This window comes from Corvus moneduloides, chromosome 15 (assembly GCF_009650955.1).
Source record: "Corvus moneduloides isolate bCorMon1 chromosome 15, bCorMon1.pri, whole genome shotgun sequence".
Classification (NCBI taxonomy): Eukaryota; Metazoa; Chordata; class Aves; order Passeriformes; family Corvidae; genus Corvus; species Corvus moneduloides.
In genome coordinates this window covers 7,538,427-7,559,554 of record NC_045490.1, presented here as the reverse complement: position 1 = coordinate 7,559,554, position 21,128 = coordinate 7,538,427, and the positions used below count along the sequence as shown (strand labels likewise).

The following is a 21,128-nucleotide window of genomic DNA, read 5'->3' as shown; positions in this document are numbered from 1 at the left end:
ATCTGCCAACCTGGAGAGTGAACTCTGTTCCAAAATCCTGAGGATTTTGCTCCTTTTCTTCCTTATTGCAAGACCCAATCTCTTCTGCTCTCTTTGGTGGTAGAAACCATCACTCCCATTATCCCCCAACACCTCCCTATAGTACCACTATTGGCTTTTGGATTCAGCTATTTACCCCACATGTTTTTCTGGTTAACACTATTGTACAGTTATATAATTAATTTGGTTAATTATGCTTAGAAAAGGGTTTCAGGGTGGAGGTACAACCAGCTCATCTGCAGCCAGTTTATTGTGCGTTTTATTCCCTTCTTGAGAAATTTTTGGTCTGAAGCTTAGAGGCAGCAGAGAAAGGAAACTTTCATTTTCTGCCTTTAAAATGACATGGAGAGGGTTTTGCTGAGTGCTGTAGCATGGATCAGTTGTCACTTTGGTCTCGAGGACTTCCTAGAGCAGGCAATGCTTTATTATTCTAAGGGAAGAGAAGACACTTTGCAATAGATCCTGCTATTTGCTTGTTGCTATAAAAAGACTGGGAAAGGGAGGTGGGGAGGAATCTGTTCTAAATCCAGCTGGTACCAGCTCAGCCCTTCAGGAAAGCACAACACTTAATTTCTCTTGTATTTCTTTGACCCAGTTAGCATTGCACAAATGTTCCTGATCACAGGACTGTCTAATCATCTCTTGAGTCCTGCTGAATTTTATCTTGTTGACATCCTGCAGCAATTAATTCCAGGAGTTGACCCTGCACAGCAAGGAGGCTGTTTTGTTTTCTGTCTGTGTGCCCTTGTTCCAGCAAACCAGGTTTGAGCAGAGCATGGAGGGTCAACACAGAATTTGGCATCTGAGGCAGGGATGTCACCATCCCTCAAGGGCTGGGGATGCCTCACACCCCACCACACCTGAAGGAAAGCTGAACGTTGACTAAGCAGCTCAAATGTCACCGCAGCTTGGCTGTGCTTTGTGTCCTCCTGTAGTGCCTGAAGGAACAGGTGTTGTGATGTTTTGGAAAGTGCTGGGAGCGAACCAGGCTGGGAGCAGCAGCAGCAGAGTCCCAGCTGCAGCCTCTCCAGCCCATCCCTACCAGCTCTTCTGGGCAGGACCAGAAAACTCACCTGCAATATTTGTACCACCAAACTCTTCTTACCTGCAAACACTGCCAGTTGTTAGACACCCATCTGTCCTAAACTGAGGTCTGGAGTAGGACCTGCACATTTCAGATTCAAAACTGGGCATGATGGGCCTGTGCTTGTATTTGCTTCCCCTAAAAAACAGGTGTATTTTTCACTGGTTTTCACAGCTGGCTCTGCTGTGAGCAAGGACCATGTGCATGTTCCTTTGCTCTTTGTGCAAATCAGCCCCAATCCGAAGCTCCCAGCTCATGCCACTAATGAGGCTGGAGTGGCTTGTAGGCTCAGCAAGTCAGGGCTGGCTACTCTGTGCATTCACACAGCCCCCAGCTGAACAGGGCCTGGTGACAGGCTGGCACTGCTAAACCATGAAGGGCATTTGTGAGCCAACATCACAATTTATTCTGTGCAGTTTTTGATGCCTCTGTAGCATGACCTGAGGGGGAATGTGAAGAACGTCTGGAGCAAATTTGGTGTTTCTTGTGTAATTGCTTTGGAGCCTGGACACTTGAGATGTGACATCTCCCTGTTCTGCAGCTGAGCTAGTAGCTCAGCCAGTGCTCACTGAGTGTGTTGGAAAGGTAAAAAAACATAAAATAGAATAATTAAGGTTGGAAGAGCCCTCTAAGATCGTTGAGTTCAGCACAGCACTGCCAAACCCACTGCTAAGCCATGTTCCCAAGTGCCACATCTACGTGATTTTTGAACACTTCCAGGGACAGTGATTCCACCATTTCCCTCGGCAGCCTGTTCCAAGGCTTGACAACCCATCCGGAAATTTTTCCCAATATCTAATCTAAACCCCTCCTGGCACAACCCAAGTCCTTTTCCTCTGGTCCTGCCACTTGTTACCTGGGAGGAGAGACCAACCCCCGCCTGGCTACAGCCTCCTGTCAGAGAGTTTTAGAGAGCAGCTCAGCACCTCTGGTATGAACCGTTTTCTCTCCCACATACTTGCCATCCAGGAAAAAACAACAAAACGTTCAGCTAAGCACAGCTGACTTGCAAATGTCACATCGTGCTGCCAGATGAGATGTGGCAGTGTCCCTGCTGTCTCCTTCTGCTCTCACTGTGCATGACCACCCACTCTGCAGAGCTGGGATTTGCTGATCCCGAGGGACAAAGCCACTGCAGGTGTGTAAGGCACAGGCAGCTAAAGCCTTGTGGTGTACACACAGTTCTTGCTAAGCTCACAGCAGGCTGAGGGCTTTCATCTAGGCCAATTTAAAAGCGAAGACAAGAAACAGTTGATACAATGCTAATACACACAAATAAATAAACTAATAATTTGATTTTCCTCATCAGCTGCTATTAGAAATCTGTGCTTTAAATGCAGCGGAAAATTGTTCCCATTACAAGCCCATTCCAAAGCACTTAAAGGCTCCCTTTGATTTAAATGGCATTTGGTCAAACTTTATGTAGCAACAAGCTGGTATTCTAAAAATGCCCAGTTTTTCTACAGCTCTTCGCAACAGTCCTAGGAAGCGTTGCCTCCAGGACCATTAATTCCAGGAAGGCTGCAATTACCAGGAACAATATCTCTCTATTTACACAACATGTATTTTGCATCAGCTCTAGCTCATGTCCAGCAAATTAGATTGTACTTGAGAATCCCTGAGCATGGGGAAAGGCCACAAGCCCATGATGTGGTGCTTCAGGGGTCATCCCTGCTGTCAACTGTGGCCCACATAAGTGGTGCCAGCCACAAAAATGCACGTGGGCTCTGATAAGCAAGGCAGAGAGCTGTGCCTGAAGACTCTGGCTCTTCAAGCACAAGCAGAAAAGCTTTCAGCCATCATTTCAGAGCTCTCTTCTGCCCGTGGTTACAGCTGCAAATGGAAAATACAAAACCCTTTGCCGTTAATCACATTGCTGATGGTTCAGTCAAGGTTTCATTCAAAGCTAAGGGATTCCTGCTTAGTCTCTAAATGCAGTTTAACTTCATTCTGCACCATGAAAAATGAAATCAGTCTCCACTTAGGAAGGCTCAAAGTTAATTAAAATATGCCCTCAATGAGCAATTAGGCCCAAATGCAGGCTTTTCAGGGCAGGGGGAAAGCCTGAAGCACCACCCACAAAGCCCCTGCTTTCAGCTGAGGCAGCCTGGGTTTTGCCTCAGGCTTGGATCTGATCTCCTTAAAAGGTGGGAGCTTTAAATTTTCCTTGGAGCCTTAAGATTTGGATTTTTTTTTTCTTAAATCAAAAATACCTGCTTTAATCTTAACTTCAGAGTTAAAGACCTTTTTAGAAACTGATTTTGCTAACCTTGCTCATACCCCACCTGCATCTCCCTGTTTGTGGGCAGCCCTTTGATCTGCCCCTGCTTGTCTCTCCCATTAAAATCCCTGGCTGAGAGAGCCCCATTCATGGCATATCCCTGTCTGTAACCATGCTGCACTGGCTCACGTTTTAGTTTCTTATCAACATTTCTCCTGCTGGCTGTCCGTGTGGGCACAGAAAAGCCTCTCCTGGGGTGGGTGAGGCTCTCTGTGCTGTGGCTGCTGTAGGAGTTTCTGAGCAGCTCCTGCCCTGCTCAGGTCTGATCACCAGAGAGAGGCTCCTGGAGCTGTTGCTTCCTTGCCTTTGGTTTCAGCTGATGGGTATCTTTGTCATTTAAAAGACAAAAACCTGAGTAAAGAGTGGGACAGTTTTCTTTCTGCCTCATCATCTCTGGTTTGTAAATTCTGGTCATGATTTTCTGTGTTCAAATGCATTTACTATTTGCAGCAGGGAGAGGCTGCATGATCATGTAAGCAAAATTGCATGTTAGCTCACAGTTTGCTTGTGAACTGGATGTGAAGTCTGAGACTGAAAGCTGCCGGTGGGATTTGGATACCTATTCCCCATTCAAATTAATCCAAATCCCTTCGGCAGTTCTGATGATCTCAATAAATGAGATTTTTCTACCAGTGACTTCAAATTCAGAGCCTGCCATGAGATTGGCCATGGAAGCAGCACAGCTTTTATCTCTCTCTTTGACCTAAATTCCTAGACATGGTTTTCTTTCTTGTCTGGAAGCTCTTCTGAAAAGGCAGCAACTTCTGCAGGCTTATCCCGACCAGTGATTCCTCAGGGGCTGTTCTGCAGAGAGGGGAAGAGGGGGAGCATTTTCTGATGGCCCAGGTGTGCATCCATGGGGAGAACAGCAGAAAAGTGCTGTATAACTGCAGGCCACGTTATCCCACCCAACAGCATCCCATTTTATTTCCTTTGGTAGGACTGCAGGCTCCCTCAGCAGCTGGGGGGCAGAGAGGCTGTGACAGGGGAGTGACAAGGCTGCCCCAATGCCCACCCCTCCCTGAACCAGCCCAAAGTGCATCTGCAGCAGGTGGATGATGTTGTACAACTGCAAAACTGCCTTATCCAGGGAGCTGGTGCATATTTAATTGTGCTGTGATTTCATAAGGACCAACATGCTCATTTCCAACAGAGCTGATGGTGAAGGTGAGGACTGTGCTTTTCAAAACAGGATTTAACTGAATCTGAATAGAAACAACCCTCCCTATCTGCTGCCTCTGTCCTGTGTTAAACCAAGTTTTCTTTTCTTACCTGTCATGGCTTTTACTGCACAGCTGGAATTCCTCAGCCTGGGGCTCCCAGCCCTGACACCCAGCATCCCCCTCCTGCTGGGAGCTGCCCTGCCCACTCACTGCCCCACATTTCCCTCCTCCCTTCCCTGCCTTGCCACTCCTATGACCCCAATTTGCCCATGCATCTTTGCCCCCATCTTTGCTGCATCCCAGCAGCTTTGGCTCCTCTTGCAAAGCCCAGTTGCTTGAGTAGAACCTCAGTTTTCACTAAAGAAAAAGTATGGCTCCAAGAAAGAGCCAGTTCACTCCAAAGCTTCATTGCTCCAAACCTGGCTGCACCTAACTCCAAACTCCTGGTGCTCCATGGGCATGTAGCAGCTGCTGACGAGCAAACCTGGAACTAACACTGTGTTTTCAAATGCCCCCAGCTCTGAGCCCAACCCTGCTATCACCCCAGGCCCCACAGCCTGCTCCCAGTCCTACATCAGAGGAGTTTGAAGTTTTTCCCAGTGTGTCCTGAGTTGCAGATCTCATCTGCTCCTGGTTCTCTTTGCTCTGGAGAGAAAAGGTGGTGGGTTTCAGGGGTGTAGAGACTTGCAGGATTATGTGGCAGCTGAGAAGGAATCACAGCCCTGGGCAGCAGCTGCTGAAGCGGTGAGGTGTGAAGGCCTGGTAGAGTGAGAAGGTGTTTGCATGGCAAGTCACAACCCATGTGCTGTGGACCAGCCCAGCACTAAAAATAATCCCCTGTGGAATGCAGAATGGAAACAACAACTGGATGGAAGGACTTTATTTGTTTCCTCTGTCAAAAGCAGTGATACATGCAGTTGGCACAAGACTTGTTAGGCATTAGAGTAATAAATATTCACATGGAGAGAAATTTAAATGACAAGCGTCACTTAACCCCCAGCATTTACCTGAGAAGGGAGGGACAGGTGTGGAGGAGGCACAGCAGGCTGGGACCTTCCAGGTTCAACTTTCTCCATCAGCTATAATGAATGCGGGAGCCACCTTCACTTTTGTTCTTGCTGTGTGGTTAGTTCAAAAACAGAGCTGAGAAGCAGCTCAGCTCCATAGCACTAATGAGTTTCAACAAGAGAAAAAAATATTTGAGGTAAGAGATGTGAGGATGAGAAGCTCAAACACTCTCACCTTTTGATCCTTGAGCATATTTACACTCATGTTGGTACTGAGTAGAAGTTGCTTTTTCATTTCATCTGCTTGAGGGTGGTTTGGAAATCACTTGTGAGCATTTTTATAATTGCAGCTTTCCGATGCTGTTTCTCATCTTAGCTGCTGTTGAGCAAACAGCCTGGTCCCTCTGCTCTCTGCTGTGCCAAAACATTTATTCCTAGTAGTAGTAATAATTAGGCTGGTATTGCTTTGCAGTTTTCTCAGCTACTTCTCCTGACCGGCTATGGGGAGTGTGGCACCAGACACAGGTGGGTGAAGTTGCTCTGACTGCAGGAGAAAGTGCCAATGACAGCTTCTCTGGATGGAGAAGTCTGTGTGTGGCAGCGAGGGATGGCCTGAGCATGTGCCCATCGCCCCATGTCAGGACCTCCCAGCCTTGTGGGAATGCTTCTCATCCTACAGACGTCCCAGATAGAAATAATATCAACGTGAATTGTTTGTCTATGTGATGGGCTGGATGCTTGGAACATGCGCATTTGTTTTTTCCATGTTTCAGTCTGGCAGCACAAAGCAAAGCTCGGTCAACATCATCAGCAAGGTCAGGTAGGTGAGAATACAGAAGCACAGATATGAAGGGAAACACCAGTTATTATTTTACATTCAGGTTCTGTGAGCACCAGCCCAGCATCCCTAGGCTGCCCCTCAGCCAAGGCTGCTCTTCTGAGCCTGCAGAGCTCTGTGTGGGCTCATGGGCTCCTGAACCTGAGCAGCAAATCCCATGGGTGCCTGTGGTGTGCAGCCTGGCTGTGTCAGTGCAGAGCCCAACATGATGCCTGTTTCTTTACAGCTGGCTCCAGAACAGCCACAGCACTGGCACGGCAATGCCCACCAGGGCTCCCAGCTCTCCTCCTGCCAGGGGTAAGTCCAGTAGTAAAGGGAACAGAGTTGGGCCAGGGTAAGCACCAGGAAAATCCCCACTCAAGGAGTTGTAATATTCTCCATATTGCCCTCCAGCAAATCCTCATAAAAGGCTTCTTATGAGTTTCAAGAAATACTTCTTTATGCTACTGCTCTAATGGATGACCTCTCCAGTGGGATCCTGGTGCAGAGGCAGGGATCTGTGATGGGTCTCCCAGTAAATGTGTGTCAGAGAGAGTGCATTTCGTACTGTCCGAGCCTTGGGCAAAGGGTTCCTTTTTGAATGACTGTACCCAAGTGTGAGCAACACCTGCTTGGCTGCTTGGCATTGGCTGGAAAACACTGGTGTTTCAGTGTTCCCACTTCTTCTCCAGCACAGATGGGATTTGTGTTCTCTTCAGCTCTCTCCAGCTTTTCTTCATGCTCAGGGCAGTTCTAGGCAGTAGGTGGGAGGAGATGCTTTATGAACTGTTGCCTTTCTAAAATGAAAACTGATTGCTGTTTCCTTAGCAGATGAGACTCTGAATTGTCCCTTTGCCCATGGATGAGGGATATGATGGATCACAAGAGTCTGCCTGACTCGCATGCATGTTCAAGCCATATTTTCTGTGTGAGGACTCCAGGGAGAGCTGCTAGAGCACAGGGTGGTTATATCTTGTGAATAAAATTATTCTAAGCAGCTACTTCTTCACACTTCAGCAATGGCTGGGAGCAAACAAGCTTTTATCTTTGCTTCTTTCCAGATGCATCTGTGCTCTGAAATCCAGTTATGGATGGTGGCTTTTTTAGGTACCTGGAAAGACTCAAAGTATCTCTGCTTAGCAGGGACATCACCCATGACATTTTTGTCACAGTGAGAGGTTTCTCTTCCTTCTTTTTCATCTATGTCTGCTGTATTGAACAAACTCTGCCTTCTTACGGAGCAGGGCAGGGCTGGGTTTCCTACCAGCTTCCCTCTGGCTGAGGGTGCCAATAGCTCTTCAGTGTTAATGGACATGGGGCCATTTTCTTTCTGACTGTGGTTACTCCCTAAAACCATTCCCTCATCCCTTCTGAGATACCTCAGCTCTGAGTATACTGCTTCTTTCTGAACTGGTCTTGGGGAGGGAAGCCTTGGAAAACTGAACACTCGTGGAAAACTGCTTTTCCCTGTGTTTTCTTCTTCCAGGTTTGCAGGATGAAGGTCACCATTTGGGGTAGAAGGGTTGCCCCGTGAGTGACCAGTGCTGGCACTTTCACCAGAGGAAGAAGCCTTGGAGGAGCAAAGATTTCCTGCATTGGTGTAAATTTGTTCCAGGGGGTCCTCTCTGGACCAAAAGCCGGTTTCTGCACATGGCACTTTTCCCAGTGGCACCACATTCGAGATGAAATTGGTCAATTTACATTTCGACCTTTGCTGCTGTGTCCCCACAAAGGGTGGAGAATGTGACACGTCTTCAAGGGTCTTCAGGGTCTTTCTGTCCTGACCCTTACGTCTGCTTTCCAGAAGGGCTGGGAAGGTGGGTCTGGCAAGGTGGCAGATGGATTGGATGTAGTCGTCGCTGGAGTACACGTCAGGGCTGGCTGCGGCACTTCCAGCACGCTTTGGGTTGCTGCTTGGATCCTCCATCGCTTCCTCGTGGGTTTCCCGTATGGTTGGGAGAGGCTTTGAAAGGCTCAATCTGATCCGGGGCGCCATGGCTGCAAAGAACAGAGCAGACATGATCAGCATGTGAAAACCTGCTGTGGTAAAGGAATCCTGGGCTTGTTTCTGCCTGAGCCACCCAATGTCTTCTTGTGGCAAACAGGGCTGTTTACAAAAACTGCATTTTAAAAGTCTGCTGGCAGTACTTTTATATCCATGGTTTTGTAAAGAGCTTCATAAATGTATGAAGAAGCCAAGTCACTAAATGTGGCAGTAAATTAAAGGTTCGTTAAGGAGATCAGCAGTGGTGCTCCCTCCTGAAGCAATGCAAGAGAGCACAGCTGGAGAAGTGTGGGGCAGGGGCATGAGCTTGTCTCACTGCCCCTGTTGTAGCAGCAAGGCGTAAATTACTCTCCTTATTTAATGCTCCATGTCTGTTCACTGTGGCAGGGCTCTGACTTCGCCCTTGTCCAAGCAGGCAGGAGCTGAACATGACAGAAGAGGAGCTGCCCTGCCCCTGTGGGGAGCACCACGTAAGTACAGCAACGTTACAGTGGTCTCTTCTAGAAGCTGTAGGTGAGAATGTACAGGGTCACTTTTGTCTGTGCCAGTGGTTCACAAATGTAGTTATGGAGAGGTAGGTCCTCCCCTGAGTGCTTACACAGAGTCAAAGGGATTTAATTCATGTCCTTCATATTCACATAGTTGTTCTCAATTCCTTTTAGGATGGATTTCCATCAAACTTCTCCCACTACTCAGTTAAACACACTGAATTACAAATATTTCAGTATAGTTTGTGCTGCAGTGTTTTCTAACTGTACTGATTTTTTTTTTCTCCAAAGACTCCCCGCTGTGCTCTGCTTATCTCCCCTTCTGGCAGAAATGACCACATAGCCTGGATTTTTTTTTTTTTCCACTGCTTCCCCCAATGAAATTTCTATGTGACTAATCTGCAGACACAATATAGCTTTGTTGTGTGATTAAACGCAAAAGTGCTTTGCTAGCTATTTTAATGCCTTGCTGGAAATAAATCTGGCTTTGTTGAACCTCTCTGCAAAGCTGCAGATCACACACGGAGCACAAATGAGCAGCTCGTGCCGAGCCCAGGGTAGAGCTCGCTGGGTGCCCATCCCTCCCCAGGCTGCTGCTGGCCCTTACTGGTTTTTCTCAGGCGCTACTGGTAAAGCCAGCCAAGCTGGGATTTGCTGACCTGAGAGCAGGAGATGCTTGCTTTAAACCTTAGGGCCTTTTTATTATCCTTTTTCCTGCCTGCTCTGTTTCTCTCATGTCTTTAAGCCTTAAAGAAAAGGCTTGTTCCTTTGCCTTCCTTCCCTCCCACCCCTTGCCTGAGCTCGGCAGTGTCAGGGTCTGGGCCCGGCAGTGAGAGCGGCCGGATGCCCCTGATAAGGGGCACGGGCATGTCGTGTTAAATCACGATAGCGCTAATCAGTAACTAAGTCCTGCCAACACGCCCTTCCTCCGGAAGGAAACTAAATTACCTATTTGCAGTAAAACTCTTCCGATGATGGGATGGATGAGGTCCCGCCCGGATGCCATCCCCTTCGCCCTGGGCACCACCGCGTTGGCACGGCCGAGGTCACCTCCCCGTCACCTGCAGCCCCGGGGGAGCAGGACTCCCTGCCCTGCAGCTTCCCCTCCACCACGCCTTGAGCATCACTGGCTACCAGCATCCCGGATATTCCTAGCGACCCCCAGGACACATCCCTTGGCCAGACCCCCTCCCCTTACCTGCGGGGTGCGGGCACGGGCGGCTGTCGTCTCCCCTGGCTGCACGGCTCTGCCCCGCTCCCTCCTCCCTGTTCCCAGCACAGGAGATGTGCTGTCTAACACTAACCCATGCGCCAGCTCCCTGCCTCAGTCAGCTGATCCCGCTGCCTGTTTTGTTGCTGTTGCTAAATATATCCCGCTGGCTGCCTGCCCTGCCCGAGCCGCAGCCGGCGGGCGCCGGGGCTCCGGGGCAGCCGCGGGCAACAGCCGGGCTGGGCCACTCCGGCCCCTCCAGGACTGGCCACCACACATCCCTGCGGCTCAGCTGCCTGGCAACAATTCCCCGTGTGGAAGGGACCTCGGGGCCGTGGCCGTGGTGCCGGAGGGCAAGTGCTGCCTGTGCTCCAAGCTGCGGTGGGAAAACAGGCGCCGTAGTTCTTTCAAGCTTTATTGCTGAAAGGGGAATCCTTAGGGTTTTGGGCTGCTTTTGCTCCTTCTCTGCCCTATTTTGTGAACAAATTTGTGCTGGTTTGCCCAAGAGGCAGTGGTTGTTTGCAGCGTCGTTAGTGCTGCCCTCTGCTCTCCTCTGTCCCTGCTCCCATTCTGCTCTGAGCCGAGCATCCCTGGGCTGAGCTGTACACCCCTGGACTGCGCTGTACGTCCCTGGGCTAAGCTGTACATCCCTGGATTGAGCTGTGCTTCCCTGGGCCAAGCTGTACATCCCTGGGTCGAGGTGTATATCCATATTGCTGTGGAAGCACAGCAGCAGCCGGCCCTTCCACGGCACCTCCCAGGGCTTTTCTCCACCAACCACCCTCTCCGACTGCTGCCAGCATCATCCCTGTTCATGTTTCTCTGAGACCACACAAGTGCATTACAGCAAATTGCTTTGCCAGGAAGACTGGCAGCATCCAGCCTTGCAGGTCCCTGGGCAGCAGTGATTTGTCTTTGTTTCCTGGCTCATTAACATGCTGCAAACTGATTGCAATTCTGGAATAACCCTAGTGTCTCTCTCATAGCTTCTCTTGCAGCATCATGTTGTGTGGGGCGATGAATTGTTATGTTGCAGCAGAATCTTCCTTCTGTATTTATTTCCCAACACTCTCCTCAGAGGCAGCCCCAACAGCTGCTGCTCTTTTCGGGGGAATAGCCATCCCGCACAACATCCCTGTGTGCCCAGGCCAGGGAGCGTGACTGCATTTCTGAGCCTTGCTGCTCCCCACAATGCCTGTCCTGACCTGCTGGAGGGATGAAGAGAAAAGCAGAAATTCTAGATTAAAAATCACTTTAGTTTAAATGCAAATATTCTCTGTTACCAGCAATCAGGCTGGAATTGGCTGTAACTGCTGATTTAGTCACCCAAGCCCACATTCCTCATTCAGGTTTTTTCTTTATCTCCAGTAAAAGGAAATAAGCAGCTCAACACACTTTTGCATCCCTTCAGGATATGGTTCCAAGCAGATTATTTTTTTTCTGGAAATAACCATTGCTTAGCATTTCAATATGACAGGTGTGTAAGCTCAAGCTGTTTGTCTAAACTTCTGGTGCCAAACAGCTGAATTTAGATGAAATGACCCATAGCCTTCATGCTTTAAATTCACTAGCAGCAGTGATCAGCTGGAATCATGCTGTAGCAACTTAGAGCTTCAATTTTTCCTTCTTGCTTGCAGGAAATGTAATTACCATCGAAAGGAAAAAACTCCTCAGACACCAGCTATGCTAAGCAGCTGCAGTATGGAGCTTGGAAAAAACATTTTGTGAGGAAGAGCACTGATCTGGAAACAAATTCCACATGTGCAGATGTGCATGGATACACTCTCTTTAAAAAGAGTCTTCAAGATGGTTCCTCTGCCCTGGTAAGTTCTTCCTTCCTGCTGGAGTTGCCTCCTTCTTGAAGGTCTGATGGAATGAATAGAACTTGCCAGGTGGGAGGGACAAATATAATATACCTCTTTTTTTTTTTTCCTCAACCGCAGCCATTTGGTTTCCTCTGTCATCAGCTGCGTCCTCAAAAAAATCTTAATTTAAAAGAAATAAGGCGCAACTTTGAATGCTTGTTGCAAGACTGCCATAGGTTTCTTCCAAGCACTTGTGAAGATGGTTCTGGATAAGTCATCCTGGTTTCCTGTACTTATACTCCCCAACAGTGCAGTGAATCAGCATTCCTGGGGGCATAAAAACTGTCACCAAATGGGATTAATGGCAAAAGAAAACAGCAACAGCAGCAGTGCCTGAGCTGCAGAGGAAAACAGCAGTTGCTAGTTCTGTAGGGCTTGGTTGAGTGTCTGAGATATAAATGCTGACAGTTACTTTTTGGTTTGGTTTTCTGTCTGTTAGGTTTTTCTTTTTGGAATGCTTCCAGTTTTTGGGAAATCCACACAGTTTAGCAGAACTGGGTAAGTGTAACAGGTGACTCTCCTCTGGGCATTTTTGAAGCTTGTTGGCTCTTTCCAGGGATGGGGGACAGGGTTAACATGACACTGAGCATCTCCACACCTCAGTGCAGGTCCTTCTTGAAGGTGCATCAACAACCTGGAAGAGCTGCTCCTCTCTTGCATGTGGGAGAGGGACTTTTTACATGGCAGATATTGAATGGGACAAGGAGGAACAGTTTTAAACTAATAGAGGAAAGATTTAAATAATGAAGAAATTCTTTATTGTGTGTGTGGTGAGGCACAGGTTGCCCAGAGAGGTTGTGGGTGCCACATTCCTGGAAGTGTTCAAGGCCAGGTTGGTTTGGAGCAACCTGATCTAGTGGAAGTTGTCCCTGCCCATGGCAGGGGGGTGGAATGAGGTGATCTCTAAGGTCTCTTCCATCCCCAAGCATTCTGTGATTCTGTGTTTCTATGTTTTTCATTAGAAGTTTAGGAAAGGAAAATGTTTTGACCTGCTTTGTGCCAGATTCCAGAGGATTTGTGTTCTCTAATTACATCCCCCAGCTGATTAACCTCCCGTGCATTACAGCAAGCAGCCACTATGGTACCAGTGAAGATACTGCCATGAAATATTAATGAGCTGTTTTCTTATTAACTAGAGCTGGGTTGGAAATGCACCCACAGCTGTTGCCTTGACTGCAGCTCACACAGCAACTGGTGGTGGCTACATGTGCCAACACTGTCACTGATGCACACAGATTTTCCATAAGTTCCTGGCTATTTCTTGCCTTTTGCAGGTGAGGAACCATTTGCTGTGAGGGCTGGGTGACTGCAGCACATTGGCACAAGGCTTGTTTGCAGGAACTGAGCTCTCCATCCCACTGGGAACATGGGTGGAGTCCTGCCAGGAGCCTTTGCAAAGGCTCAGAGGGATTTAGGCACTTTGCTTCACTGGGAGTTCAATTAAGTTGGAAAATGACTCCTGGGAACTTTCCCTGGGAGTTTCTAGGCCATGCCAGTGTCATGGCTCCATTGGCAGTGGTTGGTCATGACCAGCAGACAGAGAGAGCTCTGTGCCAGTGCAGACTTTTCTTAAAATACTTTGAAGTTTCAGAAGTGCAAACCATGGTGGCAACTCGCTGGCAACTTCCCCTGGGAATCTGGCCGAGACTATTTATTTAAAATAATATAAACTATTTTATTTCTGTTATTACTGATCTGCCTATGATTATATTGTATCTTTACATGGATGCATTTTTCATACATCATTTTAGATGATACATATCCCAAAGTGCCTGAACACTGGTGTCGATTGGTCTCTTTTGGACACACCACGCGAGGAGGCTGGAGAGCTGAGCACTGTGGATTGCGGCAGGGCTCAGTGAGGGCAGCACTGCCGTCACTTGAAAGCCTTCTCCTGCCTGGGGTCACACGAAACCCCCTGTCCTTCCAGCAGCCCAGTTCACCTAAAACAGGTTTGTCTTTCCATAGCTGTTGTGTTTCTTTAATAAGAAATTTTAAAAAATTAAATGACAACCATCAGTGGAACCCCCTGTAATGTTACTGGCCTCTAAACTTTCTTCTTTTCAGAGTAGCTGGGATGTGTTTAGATGCCCTAAGAAATAACAGCCCCAGAAAACAACTTATTCTTTAACTATTTTCAGTGGTTTGAGTGGTGGGATTGTTCATGACTCTATGTCTCCGCTGCTGCTGCTGTCTGTGTTTCTCTCCTGCAGGATCCCTGCTCGTTCTTCAGCCCCCAGCCACTGTCAGGGCATGACAGCAGCACAGCAGCATCTTCGACTACATCCACACTGCGGTGGGGACTGAGCCGAGTGGGTTTTACTCCATCTGGCCCCTCCTGAGCACATCTCACCAGATTAAGGGATTTTTCAGGCTGGGATCACAGTCCAGCAGCCGTTTCATAATCGTACTTCTTGTGCCGTGCCACCATCTAGTGGCGACTCCACCAGATACTGCAACTGAGAGGTGAAGCATCCCAGGCCTGCTGGGAACCGTGGTGCTGCTGGGGCTGCCACGGTTCAGCTTCATCGCTGGGTGGATGCTGGAGAGAGCACTCTGCTGATGAAGCATAAACCCCCGCACATTAACTAGGATAAGGTTTCTCCCACATGTGTCATCCTGCTCTGCTCCTTCCTGTAATGAGATTTCAGAAGTGCTGCTTGTGCTTGGTGCGGTTCTGAGGCTCCATCACTTCGGTCCCTGCTCGGCTTCGGGAAGTTGCTAAAGGAGGAGGGACTGGGGAGGGTGGTGGGAAGGGGGCAAGGGGAGAGCAAAGGTGAGCAATGCACACACACACACATCCACATGCCCACACAGAGCCCTAGTGGGGTTTCCAGGTATTCATCTCCCAGGAAGGCTCAGCAGCGTTTGTTGACCCCTGTGAGCAAAACCAAGTGTTGAGCCAGAACATGGGGTGGGAGGCTGGAAATCATGCTGTGTCCCCCTCAGTGTGGGAAGGAGCAGTCAAATTTGCACAACACTTTGAAGGAGCTGCCTTCTGCCTGGTGTAAGAATAACCTGATTAACTGCTTTCCTGGCCTGAAACTCCTCCTTGAGCTGCCTTTTTTTCATTTTTCCTCAGAGCCAGATGATGGTGAAAAGGGCTAAAAAGCTGATGTAGGCCAGGAAAAGAAGAGAAGGCCTCCTGTGGGCATCATCTTTTGGCATTTTAGAGAGAGAGAGAGAGCAAGGCTGGGGGGAAGGAGAGGTGTTGGACATGACTGAACCCACCTTGGTGTCTCTTGTGTCTGGGGTGCAGACGTGAGACCCTTTGCCACGGCCACCCTAAAAATCTTAACATCTATGAAAGCAAAAGGCAATTAAATATAACCCTTGTCACAGCTGTAAATGCTGCATGAATTATCACAGTAAATGAACCCCAGGTTTGGGCTGGTCCACTGTTTTATCAGGGCATTTAAGTATGTAAATTACTTTTCCAGGTGGAAAATGTTGAGGTGGCTTGTTACCTGATTAAAGAATGCTGGACTTGGATGCACTGCATGGTGCTCCCTGAATAATCATAGTAAGCAGGGATCTTTCAAATCCTCAAGCAACAAACTTCAATTAGATGGGAAAGAGTCAATTATGCTTTAAAGGGAACCTGGCTACAAGTGTGCAGGATACGGCAGGAAAATGTGTGCAAAAGAATTTTATGGAAAGGAGCAATTACTTTATCAATAGGACATGCAAAGCAGAATTTGCTCATCAGTCCTGAATAGAAGCCCAAATAACTGAGCTTTTTAAAGAGATGATATATGGACCAGGATGGATTTGGGCCTCAAGCAGGTTTAAGTGAGTTTGATTAATTTCTGTGCAGTTATCAGCAGAGGTTTTGGTCCAATGACTTTATGATATTTAGCCTAGGATGATGGATGTTGTAACAAGGATGTAGGACTTTAGCAGCAAGTGTATCCCAATCCCACTTCATTCAGTTGTAGAAATTGAATTGGTTTTGAATCTGAAGATGCTGATTCTTCATCCTCCAGCATCTCTGCATAACATCAACTCAATGAAAAAAGCACAGGGAAAAGCCAAACACTTTTCTTGCAAAAGAACACAGACATTTGAATTTAATAAATTATAAAATTAAAGATTCTAATTTGTATATACATTTTTAATATACAAGAAATGGCTATTTATTGCAATTTCTGTTAAGGCATATGTAAGTGAATGGAAGTTGCATATAGATATTCAGATGAACATAGCTAATACTGTGCACTGTAGGTGAGTAAATAAGATATTAAATGCATTATGTAATAAAATAAAACATAAACCCCTTTGAGTACTGGTAAAGCACCGTTTCTAGAATTCTCAGAATATCTGAAAGCATTCTATGGAGATGTTGTGAGACTCTAAATATTGAATGGATATATGAATATAAAAAGTGATGCATTCATCATAGATAACAGAAATTTTTAAAGGAATGTTGGTGGAAAAAATGGCAGATGACTGAAGCTAAAGCAACCAGAATTTGTTTGGGATTTTTTTTTTTCATGAGAGGTTGTGAGTTGGATTTTAAGTTTAGACAACCAGAAAAATGACAATTGAGAAAACTATGTACTTGCGTGGTTAGATCATAAATCCGTTGCTTCATGGGAGCACATTACTTTATCTCTCAGATCTCTGAGATGGTCTCTGCAGGAATTATTTGTTTATAAACCTGTTTTAGCTTCTGGGGATTAGGTTACATTAAAATATCACTTTCTGCTTCTTATGTCTGAAAATGCAGCACCTGGGCAACAGCAAACTGGTTACAGAAGATACACTGCGATGATGATCTTGCCCAATTACAGCATTGTAGAAAAGATGAAAGGGTTGTCAAAGTCCAACCAAACAAAAAAAGACCAAATTTTCCACTGCATGACACAGAAATGAGATCAGCTCAGGAGAGCAAACCCCCGCCTTTTGTCTGGGACTGCTTTTTCATTATCAGTAGAGACCTGCATTGTGTTTTCCAGTAGAAGTGATTCCCATGTTCTTGGGGAATGACCTTCATGGGGAACTGCTGAAAAAAACCACCTTCTTGGTGTTTTGTGAACAAATGGCAGCTTGAAAAGAAGGCATCTTTCCCGGTCTGAAGAGACCTAAATTACCCCCTTCTCATACAGGAAGACTGTGAGGAGAAGGCAGCTCTTGGCTCCTGCTCCTTAAAGAGGTGGTCCATCAGCCTCTCAATGTCTTGAGCAATGTAGCCTGAAGCTGCTGCTTCAAGTAGTTCAGTGTTCCCCAAGTAACAGCTAAAGAAATATTCAGTAGAATTTAAACCACTGAGAAACAAATCAAATCCCAAAAAGTGAGATTGAGAAGGGAACAAGCCCTTCCAAAATGCAGATGCCACCAGGTATTGCATTGGGTCCTTAATGAACACTGGACCTAACATAGCACCAGACCAGCCTTCCAGGAGGCTGTTCCTGCTCCCTGAGGCAGCATTTTTCCACTTTATGTGGAAAAATGCTTTTTTTGAGCTGTGGGCGCTGCCTCCTGTGGTATTTCTTCACACTGCCTGGTTGACTAAGCCTATTCCAGAAGCTAAGGCAGAACAGAATCTATTAGATGAGCTACCTCAGGAGGTTGGAGCAAAGGGTCTCAAAAAAGTCCCAGTGGGTGACTGGTACCCTCCAGGCAGCAAACCTTTACCTCCCCATCTGCGTAAATCCAGCTCCAACCCTTTCTATCTTTGGGTTTGTAAGGGTTTTCCCTAAGTTTCATATGCTTGGATGAGCTTCTAGTCTATGAAAAAGCTGGGGGTTGTGGTTTATTTTTATTGTCCACAGAGCTAGAAGGATGTTAATTTGAAGGGGAAAAGATGAGTTTTATACTAACCACATCTCTGTAAAGGAAAAGTGGAAGGCAAGAAATACTATGACTACAGGCTGCGAGCCCAGCTACAGCTTATGTCTCCCATGGCACAGCAGCTGGAATGATGTTGATTTAGACACATCTTGCTTGCTTATAAATAGAATGGTGGGGTTTTTTTTCCCTTCAGTGCTCATTACGACATTGCTGTTGTGCACAGACATGACCTGACCCTACACTGTTATTCAAACTTGTCCTGCCTGTAGGCAGCCACAAATCCCTTGGCACAAGGCTCCCGGGGCTTGCCCGCTCACTGTGGCCATGTGATGGCCGGCAGGCCATGGAACAGGGCTGGGACAGGGCACTAAGGATAATCACCCTTTGACTGCAGGAAAACACTCCATGTCCCAGGAGTGAAAGCCTGCGATGGAACTCTTCCTGCTGTGCTGCCAAACTGCAGAGCCTGAGTTTTAGCTCTCCAAACCAGAACAGATTTTTGCTTGTGCTGCCTGTTGCTTCCACATCTGCAGCCACATCTGCTTGGCCCAGGAGATGTTTTCTACTGCTCTGGACTCTTAGGAGGCCTGTTGGGCTTCCCATTCTTCATGGTCTTCAGTGTATCTCTCATCCCTGCACTACCGGAGCTGCTCGAAGTGCATCACCTCTGTCCTGTGCAAGAAGGGGCGCTTGGTGCCATGACACCAGCTGAAAACATTCCTTCTCTGCTTGGGCTAGTATCTCCATGAAGTATTTTTCTTAGACCAGGTCTTGTGCTTCAAAGACTTCTGGCCACAATTCAGGCCAAAACAGTCCCACATGCAGGTGCTGTAAAGCCTGAGGTTCCTGCAGGCTCTTGCCTCCTTTCCAGCAGGAATGGCTCATATGGAAGAGAAGACCGGGCAGTTCACTCAGTCGTGGTGGTGAAGGGCAGAAGGTAGGGTCACAGGGAGTCACACGTGCTTCACCTTGCAATACCTGTGAAGCTCTGTGCCAGGAACTGGGCCAGAGAAGAGCTCACACATTGCTGGGAATGCAGCACATTCCCAATAATTTTGTGACTGTACATACAGGCTTATTGCTGGTGCCTCCTCAAACCAGCTCAGGCTGGAGGGTGAGATCTTCCTCTCAGACTGGAAAATCTGAACTTGGAGCCACCAGACCTACTAGTGGTAAAGAGAGGATTTCAGGGAAGCCCCGGGCTCTGCAGGAGGTTTACCAGCAAAGAAACAAATGGAAGAATCCAAGCCAGGAAAAAACCTGCTCAGATGCCACCCACTGCAGGAACCAGTCCATGCTCCCTGTCTCAGCAGTGTTAGAGCCAAACTGAATTCATCTTCTATTCTCCAACCGGGAATTCAAAATGACCTATGAAACCCATGATGACCCTGAGGGGGAAAAAGGTACTCAAAGGGTTGTCAGGTTACATATCTTAAAGTTTTCTAGCAGACCTGGTGCTGTGAAGACACGTGTGTGTGTGTGTGTGTGTGTGTGTATGTTCATGTAAGGGCACAGCAAACAGTTGTTCACTTCTGCACCAATAAAGCTGTCCTAAGGAAAGGAAGATAAAACAAAATTATTTCCTCAAAAATAACTGTATCCTATGTAGGGGAAAAAAAAAAGTTTGTCTTAACAAAGCACCAAAGAAAAGACAAGAAGAATCCAGTCATCTTTAAGTTAGACAGAACGTGGGTAGAAAAAAAATCAGACCAATAAAAAAAAGCACCAACCAATAATGATCACTGAGGCTGTTGCATTACAGGAACTTAAAGACTATAAAAAAATATGGATAATTGTAAACAGAAAGACTAGGATATTGTCAGTCCAAGCTGGCCAGATCTACCCTACTAAATGTCTTACATGTATCCAAAAGTTTAGGAGAATCCTTTGAAATTGTTTATGGAAGTATGTAAACTACTGTTTGTCAGTTTTTAATTTACACATAAATATACGGCTACAGAATTTTCTCTGTATTTTATAACACAGTCCTGGTTCAGGAAGCTACATGAGCACATGCCGAGCTGTGACCACAGAGGCAGAGCCAGCCAAACCGAGTCTGGCACGTCCTAAGAACCTTCCCGAAGCGGGCTGTGTTAGTGCCAGGGTTTGTGCAATGCACAGAAGCATCACAGGATTGCTGACCCCCTGCTTGTCAGAGTTAAAGGGATTTATTATGTCTTGGGACTGCTTTCCTCCTCACTAAGTGTAACTCCTATTACTATTCCCAAGCAGTTTTACACAGGCATAGAAGACTTTAAAGAGCCCACGACTGAGAAATCTGCTAACCTGACCTAAGTAATGTGGTTTGTTTGGATTCAGTGGGACACTGTAGGGATATTGCACTAATACTCTGCCGTACCCTGTACACCTAACCTAGCCATCAAAGTGTTCAGATTAGCACTTATGGAACAATCTGTCTTTTCCATTTATAGTAGGCTTGAGAATTTGCTATCTCTGCCATAGCACCACTTTGATTTTTCCCCATTTTTAGTCTCTATGACGGCCAATACTATGATGTTGGTAACATCTCTATAAGAGAAAAATGTTGTTTGTGCCATATTTCCATTTTAGTTTATTTTCCTAAGAGTCTCTTTTTTCATTTTCTCAGCAATCAGCTCCTGAATTCTTTGATTCCTTGTCCTTTCATAAGGCCTCCTCCGTGTAATGATGTTGTGCTGTGGTACTTCATTATCCAACCCATCAACTTTATAGGGAACATCCACTGCATTGATTTCTGGGTGCTCCTCAGTCGCATTGGAAGGGGGTGCACGTGTTTTGGAAACCAGAGGAGGGCTGGTGGTAGACTGTGTGGTGGAGACTCCCATGGGAAGGCTGGGGGTTGTCAGGAGCTCCTCCTCAATGACATTATTCTTATTTACATTAGCATCAGTTACATTGCCGTCCTCTGTTATGTTGCTGTACGTGTTGCAGGACTTGCAACACAGCTTATTGTACCCAGGAATGGAGCAGTAACGGGAGAGAACTTCCATGCGACAAAACATTGACTTGTCTCCTTGACAATGATCTTCTGCAAGAGAAAAAGGGAACAGATAAATAAAGAGCATCTTCACATTAATCAGAAAAAGAAACACAGCTGAAGCTTTGGCAGTGGGCAGAGGGTTTGATATTTAAAGTGGGATGGGAAACTGGCAAATGAGCCTTCTATAAGCAGAAGCAGGCTTATATTCAACCTAAAAATCAACTCACTTCAAGAGCTGCAAAAGCTGATCTGAACTGTTTGTACCAGCCCCATCCAAGCTCTAGATCATAACACCTGAATTTTTGCCTTCACATCCTGGAAGCACTACCCTGAAGACCGTGAAGCCACAATGAATTGTGTTACTGTTGTGATTTAAACTTCATAACACACTGATTG

At 46.9% G+C, this 21,128-nt stretch overlaps 2 protein-coding genes across 3 annotated transcripts in view; both read right to left on the bottom strand.

The window, feature by feature from the left end:
• Positions 1-5,432: 5,432 nt before the first annotated feature.
• Positions 5,433-10,219, bottom strand: LOC116451599. Of its 2 annotated transcripts, none has more exons than XM_032125228.1 (2): positions 10,083-10,219; positions 5,433-8,389 (listed from the first exon to the last, which is right to left on the bottom strand). In XM_032125228.1, the coding sequence occupies exon 2, from the start codon at positions 8,385-8,387 to the stop codon at positions 7,398-7,400; it is 990 nt and encodes a 329-aa protein (XP_031981119.1). In that variant the 5' UTR covers positions 8,388-8,389; positions 10,083-10,219; the 3' UTR covers positions 5,433-7,397. The 2 variants fall into 2 exon arrangements, with proteins under 2 accessions (XP_031981119.1, XP_031981118.1); XM_032125227.1 differs by lacking the exon at positions 10,083-10,219 and adding an exon at positions 9,833-9,981.
• Positions 10,220-15,998: 5,779 nt separating this feature from the next.
• ADAMTS2 (ADAM metallopeptidase with thrombospondin type 1 motif 2) overlaps positions 15,999-21,128 on the bottom strand; it is a 177,581-nt gene continuing 172,451 nt past the window's right edge. The window contains exon 22 of the mRNA XM_032124871.1: positions 15,999-20,780. Coding sequence (XP_031980762.1) covers positions 20,320-20,780 — 461 coding nt within the window. The 3' untranslated portion in view covers positions 15,999-20,319. The remainder of the gene's footprint in view (positions 20,781-21,128) is intronic.

Bases quoted from the DNA above. Each gene is read 5' to 3' on its own strand.
- LOC116451599 (XM_032125227.1), bottom strand. From the start codon at position 9,890: ATGGCATCCGGGCGGGACCTCATCCATCCCATCATCGGAAGAGTTTTA. The intron at 8,390-9,832 runs GTAATTTAGTTT...TGTTCTTTGCAG, and splicing joins AAGAGTTTTACTGCAAATAG to CCATGGCGCCCCGGATCAGA.